This window comes from Sinocyclocheilus anshuiensis, unplaced genomic scaffold, assembly GCF_001515605.1.
Source record: "Sinocyclocheilus anshuiensis isolate Anshui unplaced genomic scaffold, SAMN03320099.WGS_v1.1 scaffold2305, whole genome shotgun sequence".
NCBI lineage: Eukaryota > Metazoa > Chordata > Actinopteri > Cypriniformes > Cyprinidae > Sinocyclocheilus > Sinocyclocheilus anshuiensis.
Genome location: NW_015552535.1, coordinates 164,686 through 173,949, shown reverse-complemented (window position 1 = coordinate 173,949; position 9,264 = coordinate 164,686). Strand labels below are relative to the sequence as shown.

Below are 9,264 nucleotides of genomic sequence, written 5' to 3'. Positions count from 1 at the left end.
CAATAAGACAAATATATATATATGAAGAGTGCTTTAAGTTTTCAGGTAGGTTCAGGTAAAAATAGAAATTTAATAATCAAATTTAAAATAAAACAATTAAATATACAATGATCTTTTTTAAAGCTACTAAGGTTTTTTTCTTCTTGGTTTATTAGGTTGCTGTCACTTTAAGACCAAATGCTCAGTTTGTTTTTAAGTTGGAGTTTGTTTTTACTGGATCAATTTATAATCTCATGAATAAAATGAATTATGAAGTAAAGAAATACAACAATAGCTTCAGTCTGTACATGAATATCTGTAATTGAAGATACTATATTTTAAACACGCTTCTCATTTATTTTGATCTGTTGAATACTGTAGCTGAAAAGAAAACTTTCTGAATAAAACAAACAAGAATAATCTGATCTCCGTTCTTCTCTAATTACATAATTAATCTCATGTAAAAGTTTAGTTTGTTTCATTGGGTTTTGGGCACACATGACCTCCTGTAACACCCATCAGCGCATCAAATGACAGACGATGTTAATAATTGCAACTCAAACGTCATTTAGAAAACGAATAGCGTTTATCTTCAGCGTTTGAGTCTGATCTCTTTTGTTCTGGTGTTTATTTTCGAAAGACTCAAGCCGCATCTGTTTGTCAATCAGCATTAAGCGCACAGTTTCTCAGCTCCGCAGGAACAAAGCAGAGGTCAGAGGTCACGCGTTCATCCTCCATCTCACCTGTGCATTAAAAATATCCAGCGTGAAATGTCCCGGCATTACGGGACTAACACAATTCGCATACTCAAACTATACTGTCAATTAAAACCGAAGCGAGCGCAACACAATTAGTCATTGTGCACTAGAAGAAAAGCGCAACAGGAGATAAAAACACAAACCCTGTAATTACAAAATAAGAGAGCGGAGGATTTTCCCTGTAGCAGGTGGTTTCAACTTGACAAACTCTTAAGATACAGTGCAATTACACAAACCTGCAATTAGCCAAGAATCGCTAATTAGCCACAGCACTGAAGAATTGGAGATTGCATTGTTAATCTCTGCTTGTATTAAAAAGTCACAATCGCATTTCTCAGCAATTACGTGCGCGCCGCGGCAGGATGGAGACGCGATTCGTGTCTCGCGGCAGATGCTGCTTATTTCTCTGAGGACTTCTGGATGCTTTTGTTGTCAGTCGTCCAGCAGTCTCTCGCGGGAGAGCCGCGCGTTTGATGAGCGTGTCTGAGCATCGGGGTTATTTGTTAGCGTGAGGACGCCGATGCTCATGATAAAATACTAACTCAAAATGAAGTGTGCTCCCAACGGAGGAGAAATCACACTCAACACTGAGAGTCTCTACTGCTTCTCAGCTGTTTCTCCTGAGAAAAAGACCTCAGGAATCTCGCATGAGTCTGCTCTTGAGTTTCAGAAGAGATCTCAATAAAGCTGTGCTGGGATTTGACAAGAGAGTGAAGTGTGCAATCAAAAATCTCAGTCTCAATTTGAATTCTCATGAGTATTGAAGAAGCACAGACCAGAAGAAGTGTTTTGGAAACCGGTTTGGAAAATAATTGCTATTTGCTTTGAAATTAAACAGTGATGCAGAAACTACATACATATACATACATAAACAAATAAATAAATAAATGTATTCACCAGTAGGTGGCGATGAGTGACTGTCTTTATGAATGAGTAATTGAATCATTTAATGAATTGATTCATTCAAAATCATCAATTCATTCATGAACAAAACAAGTTGCTGTCTTTATGATTGAGTCACTGAATCATTCACTGAACCGATTAAAACAAAACAGTGATTCATTAAGGAAAAAACTAATTACTGTCAATAAATGAGTCATTGAATCATTCACTGAACAGATTACAACAAAACATTGATTCATTTAGGAACAAACCAAGTTACTGTCTATGAATGAGTCATTGAATCATTCACTGAACAGATTATAACAAAACAGTGAATCATTTAGGAACAAAGTTACTGTCTATGAATGACCTTGTTTGGTTGTAAAGTTAAGGCAATAAAAAAAGGTTACTGTCTATGAACGAGTCATTGAATCATTCACTGAACTGATTAGAACAAAACAGTGATTCATTCAGGAGCAAACCAAGTTATTGTCTATATGTGTGAGTCATTGAATCATTCATGAAGTGTGTAGTTTCTGCACTATTTCAAAGCACAGATAACTATTATTTCCAAACAAGTTTCCCAAACACTCCTACTGTACTGACCCGTCCATCCCAAATATTCATGTGAAATAAGTGATTAAGTGATTTAAATTAAAATTGCTATTTTTGATTGCATACTTCGCTGAATATATAAATGAGCTCGTCACCTCAATGACCATCAGCACAAGACCACGGAAACCAGACGAGTCCTCTGCACAATCTGACCCGTGATGCAGCCTGGAATTAAACCACACCATGCTGGTTTCGTCTGGCCTGAGGAGAACTGGCCCCCGACTGAGCCTGGTTTCTCCCAAGGTTTTTTCTCCATTTCTGTCACCAATGGAGTTTTGGTTCCTTGCCGCTGTCGCCTTTGCTTGCTTAGTTGGGGATGCTTGACTGATTGCACAGACACTATTGGAGAGAACTGAACTGGATCACTGAATCATCGATGAACTGACTTTAGCTGGAAAATGACTCTTTGTTATTGTCCTCTTGCATTATTGACAAACAATTTTCCTGTTGACACTGTAAAGCTGCTTTGACACAATCAGTATTGTATAAAGCGCTATATAAATAAAGGTGACTTGACTTGATTAATTAAATTATATAAACATAAATTATATGTTTTATATATTTTATATCAATTAACAGCAAAATGCACTCTATTATTATTACTATCAATATTTATGAATTCATATTTTTTATTGATTTATTCATTTAAATGTATTAATTATTTTAAATGTAATTTTCTATGTATTTTAAGGTCCAATAATGTCAGTCTGAGTGTGAAACACAGCATGTGCTGCTCTGTGGTGGTGTTTCACTCATTCAGACTGTCTGTTCTGCCCAGTTCATTTCCTAACATGACTCTTTTTGTGTCCATATGTTCATCCCCAATGGCGTCCATAAAAGAGCTTTTATCCAGAAACGCCTCTCATCATGACACATCGAATACATCAGCTGCTGAATGTCGTACGCCGAGGGTTCGAGGAACTTCCTGCAGGTCGGTACAAACCAAACTCATTTGTGAGGCTGATGGGGGAGCGTTTCATCGAAAAATAATTGAACTTCCTCTTTTAATTAAGGCGGCGGCGGCGTGTGGACCAGCGGGAAGCTGCTGCAGTCTGGCAGGTGTCGAGTCGTCAAACACGAGCCACTTTGTAGGTTTGTGTCAAGAGCAACAGGAAACATAATTAATTAATGAGACGCACTGCAGCGCTGGATGACAGAAGAAACGGCGGATACGAACGAAGTTCAATTCTCTATTCTTCTGACTTTTTATTTTTATTTAAAAAAGACCCTCTAACACTAGCTTTCCCTATTCTTTTTTCTATCCTATCTACTTGTTTTCTTTTTATTTATTATACGTGTCCCTGGACCACAAAACCAGTTGGGTCAAATATCAGTTTTCAGGAAATATCAGTTTACATTTCCAAACATTCATTTTGACATTAATTGTAATAATGCAGTGAGATTTTTGTGCTCCACACAGAGATCTGATCTGATCATCATCCAGTCTGTCTGGAATGACATGAAGAAACAGAACAAACTGAGACAGACTCAATCCAGAAGAACTGTGGCAACGTCTCCAAGATGCTTCAAGAAACCTCCTGCAAAGCTCCCTGAGAAACTCTGCTCGAGTGCGAGGGCACAAGCTGCTTTAAACGCAAAGGATGCTCACACCAAATGTTGATTTAATTCAGTTAATAGAAGTTAATTGATCAAGAAAATCTATTTATAACATTATTTTTGACAGCATCCTCATTTTACAGCATTATTACACAAGTTTTGTGGTCCAGGGTCACAAATGTAAATGACTAAATGAATGAAGACGTTCTCACCTGGTAGAAATTGGGCCAGAAGGTGCTGATGGCCAGCTCAACCTGCTGCCATTTCTTCAGAGCCGGACCGGACGAGTTCCACACGGCGATGCCCAGAGGACTGTTGTTCTCCTTGACGTAGATGAGGAGCTGGCCAGGGCTCGAACCCTCTCGACCGGCGCTGTAATACTCGAATATGACGCAGTGGGTGTCGTTCTCTTTGAACTGCGCCATGTAGAGCTGCGCTCGCTGACCAGAGACCCGGCCTGATGTGTTCACCATCATGAACGCTGAACCTGAGGATGGGAAATATCAAAAGTTAGGTTACAAGCTGAAAATACAACACAACAACAGTGCAAACTAATGTAATCAGTCCCGTCCATTTACACCTGTGTGAATCTACCGCAGTATAAACACTGATACTGATCAGCAAATAACACCAGAGCATCCAGAAAGCAGGTTATGTGCTCAAGTATACAGTGGTGATATTTAAAGGAGACATATTATGCCCCTTTTTACAATATGTAATATTATGCTCGTCTGTGCAGCCAAACACAGAACAGTTAGCATGTTTTGCTCAAACTTTCGTCATGGCATTAGAGCTGGTACACCGTTGTCGCTTGTGAAATAAAATGACGGTGCCGTGGGTGGAAACTTACAGATTAAGGGGCGGTAATATTATAATGAGATCCCTTTGCCACGTCACCAAGCGAGCGAAATCAGACGCGCTGGTTTTCTCAGACGCTTGCAGAAAAAGGCTTCCCAAAACAAAGTTACTGGGTTAATCTTTTTCACGTTTCCTTGGTTGGTAGATGCACCGGGGACCTGATTATAAGCACCTAAAACCTGGAAAAGTCAGATTTTCATGATATGCCACCTTTAAAAGACTTTCAATTTAAAACCTTTCAGTTAACTTAAACTCAACCATAATTTATTTTTGTATCATTAATATACTACTATAGTTTTAATTAAATATTTAAATTATTTTTATATTTTCCGTTTTAATTGTAGTTAAAATTTTCATAATTTTGTTGTGTGTTTCTGTCATTTATTATTTTTTAAGAGGTCTATATTGTTTTTTGTTTTGTTTTTTTTTATTTCAGTTTTAGGTTTTGTAGTACTTTATCTTAAACTAAAGGAACCTTAGAAATTTTGAATACTTAGAAATCTAAATAACAAAAAAAATTTGTTTACTTTTACTTATCTTTTATATATATTTTCAGTTAGTTGCCAAGGTAGCATTTCTAATTTTTTGTTTAGTTTAAGTTGAAGTCCTAACTAAACTAAAACTAAAACATAAACATTTATGTTACTTCACATAAAATAAACATTAACTTGAATAAAATAAAATATAAAACAAGTTAGATGCCAAAGCAATATTTCTAATTTTTGTTTAAGTTAAGATGAAGTACAAAAAAAAACTAAAACTAAAAACACAAAAACATTTGTTACTTGACATAAAATAAACATTAATTTCAATAAAAGTTAACTTTATTAAAATTGAGCTTATTTAATAAAGCCTCCTCGAATGCTCTCCTTTCCCGAGTTGTGCTTTTAAGTCGGAATGTGAAAACAACATGGACACCCGTGTTACTACAAAGATGTGTTGGATTTGTATTATTAGAGCTTTCTGACTTGAGTTCATGTGCATTTTCTCAGTCTGGGAATTGTGTGTGTGTGTGTGTGTGTGTGTGTGTGTGTGTGTGTGTGTGTGTGTGTGTAACTAGCTCAGGTGTGTGAAATGTTTGCTGGATTAACAGCGCTGTGGAAAAACAGCTAAAGACAGGAAGTGTGTTTCTAAAACGGTTAATAAGTAGCTTCTGTCACATCAGAGCGGCTCTCGACGGAAAGCAGATGTTGACTTTAGAGCCGCGTGTTTATTTGTCCAGAGCAACTGAAGCTCATTTAACCCTCATTTATACTGCATGAAAACAAGAAGAAACTCTTCAGCATTTAACTCTAGAAAGCTGCTGTATCATATTAGATTGATGATTAGATCCTTTCTAAATGATCAAACTTTACTTGTAATTGCACAAACGTCCAGCTTCAGCTCGAGCTTCACGTGTAGGCCTGTCGCAATAATCAATATATTGACTTATCGCGTATTTTTGTATCATTAATATACTACTATAGTTTTAATTAAATATTTAAATTATTTTTATATTTTCCGTTTTAATTGTAGTTAAAATTTTCATAATTTTGTTGTGTGTTTCTGTCATTTATTATTTTTTAAGAGGTCTATATTGTTTTTTGTTTTGTTTTTTTTTATTTCAGTTTTAGGTTTTGTAGTACTTTATCTTAAACTAAAGGAACCTTAGAAATTTTGAATACTTAGAAATCTAAATAACAAAAAAAATTTGTTTACTTTTACTTATCTTTTATATATATTTTCAGTTAGTTGCCAAGGTAGCATTTCTAATTTTTTGTTTAGTTTAAGTTGAAGTCCTAACTAAACTAAAACTAAAACATAAACATTTATGTTACTTCACATAAAATAAACATTAACTTGAATAAAATAAAATATAAAACAAGTTAGATGCCAAAGCAATATTTCTAATTTTTGTTTAAGTTAAGATGAAGTACAAAAAAAAACTAAAACTAAAAACACAAAAACATTTGTTACTTGACATAAAATAAACATTAATTTCAATAAAAGTTAACTTTATTAAAATTGAGCTTATTTAATAAAGCTATTTTTTTCATGATTAAGTTGAAATATCAAAAAAAGAAAAACATAAGAAAACTGTTACTTGACATAAAACGTTTTTTTTTTTATATATATTTTCTTAAACGTTTATTTTATGTCAAGTAACAAAACTGTATTTATGGTTCTAGTTTTAGTTTAATGGCTGAAAAGAAAGTTCTCATGAAAAAAAAGCACAGAATATAAATCCCGCAGCATTATCCTGACGTTATTATCCGCACCGTTTCAAACTCTCATCATGTGTCGAGGTGTGTCAGTGTTTTTCAGCAATAGTGTGCACCCTTCATTTACAGAGAATAGAAGGTCAGGGGAAAATCTGTAGGTTTAAAAATCTCCATAATTTTTGTGTATTTTTTTTTTCTACTGGTTACTTTGCACGTTTTGGTAGAAAATGTTTATTTACTATTTATTCAGGTTTTTTAAGGTATCTAATATTTTGATAATATTTAGATCATCGAAATTAAGTAAGAATTAAAAGTTTGTTGTCATTTGGAACAGATGAACACTTACTGGACTGAAGCAGCTCAGCTTTACTTGATTCTCCATCAATCATGTTTTAGAGTCTCAAATCTGATCCTCAGGATCTTTTGAGGAGCGTTTGTTTCCAGAAGCTTTACTTTCACTGTTCCTCAGCGGAGGAATGATCTTCACAAGCCTCCAGAACATCTCACATCTTCTGAGGAGCCTTTATTTCTTCAGCTCTCAATCACTGCATTATATGTTTGGATCATTTCAATCTCATCTTACTGAGACATATTACTGGAGATATAGAGCGATGACTGATATTTAGATCATTTTTATGTCAGTATCTGCTCTATACTGTTAGAAAGATCTCACTGATTTACATCACAAGCAGCAGAATTTCATTCTATGAATATCAGCATCTGCAGCAAATTGCACAGTTTTTTCCTCCATATTCTCACTATACCAAACTACATGAGTCATAAAAGCCTGATGCATCAAATATCAAAAGCTTTTAATTTTGTCTAAAGGTTCAATAAACTGCTCCATTTCCAAAAACAGATTTTCCAGGGTTAAAAAAGATCTGGATCCGACAAGATGTTTTTCATGAATGCAGCAGGTCTGAACTCTCTGGACTGAAATCATCTGAACAGACGACAGACGCAGATGCAGACGAGAGCATATCACCACGAGCTCATTACTGAATCTGCTGACACACAGCACTGTATGTGTCACCTCTCCATAACCTCACATATGTCAGTAAATACTGCGCTTTATACTGTATGCATTACTCTACAATCAGAGTCTCATTCCATACACACTAACATGCTGCAGAAACCGACGTATGTTAGTAATATAAAGGAGATACAGAAGACACAGAATAACTTAGTGTTATTTTAGTATCTCTGAGATACTATTATAGTTTCATTCATATTTTGAGTATTTTTTATATATTTTAATTTTTTTATATGTTACATTTTTTGGAAGTTTTTGTTATTTTATTAGTCTATCGTTTTTAATTGTTTTCAGTTTTAGTTTTCTTTTTTTTTCAGTTAAAGTATATTGTCATCATGAATATTAATATTTATTTTTTATAATATTTATTTTTATTTCAATATAAATTATTTGCTGCCACTGCGAACCACGGAAAACAAATGGATGGATAGATATTTGTTATTTATTTTAGTACATCAAGTTAAACTAAATGAAAATGAGAAATCAAGTAAAAAATATATTTACATTTATTTAATATTTTATTTCAGTTAGTTTATTTTAATAACAAAATCATTTATTTTTTCATAATACTTTTTTAAAAGTTTCATTGTAATTACAAAATGATATTTTGTTAATATTATTTATCTGTATTTTAATATAAATTATTTGTTATTTATTTTATTTATGAAAGTTTAATTTAAGGTAAAGCATTTTATGTTTTATTTCAGTTAAAGTTTATTTATGATTGTTTTTGTAATATTATTTATTTTAATTTTAATATAAATTATCTGTAATTTATTTATATTTATAAAAGTTTACTTTATGGTCTTAGTTCTAGTTAAAAATCCTGTTGCCATGGTGACATGAAGCGTGCAGTAAAGTGCAGGGAACACAGGCTGTTAGTGATCAGAAGTGGGAACGGATCGATCATCTCACCTTTGAAACCTGTGAGGGACAAATCAAAGATGAGACACTGAATGGGTTCTTGATTCGGTCCGGCTGTGTGTTCTGGGTTAAAAGCCATTAACACACTTCTGACGGTCTGTTTCAGCCTGAGAAACTCTAATCAGCACATTAGAAGTACAGTCTGATGTCAGGATGGAGGAATCAGATTTATGAGCTGAGCATCAGCCGGATCATCCAGGATTTTCTTGTTGGAAGCGTGTCGATTAAATATATCATGGTGGAACTAATTAGTGTTGATCAAAATAAGTTGTTGAACTTCTTTAGGGTTAGTAATTATGATTTCTGAAAAATTTCCCAGAGGGACTTACAAAACCTCATTCTGCGCACTTAAAAAATTATCTTTATTTTAAAAATAAATATAATTATAATTACAAAATATATAAATATAAAGATTTTATATATTTAATTAAATATTTAATATATTTATTTAAAATTA

At 33.9% G+C, this 9,264-nt stretch overlaps 1 protein-coding gene across 1 annotated transcript in view; it reads right to left on the bottom strand.

Annotated features, from left to right (window-relative positions):
• LOC107663746 (receptor-type tyrosine-protein phosphatase mu-like) overlaps positions 1-9,264 on the bottom strand; it is a 313,414-nt gene that overhangs the window by 188,046 nt on the left and 116,104 nt on the right. Inside the window, exon 3 of the mRNA XM_016454059.1 lies at positions 4,004-4,278. Coding sequence (XP_016309545.1) covers positions 4,004-4,278 — 275 coding nt within the window. The remainder of the gene's footprint in view (positions 1-4,003; positions 4,279-9,264) is intronic.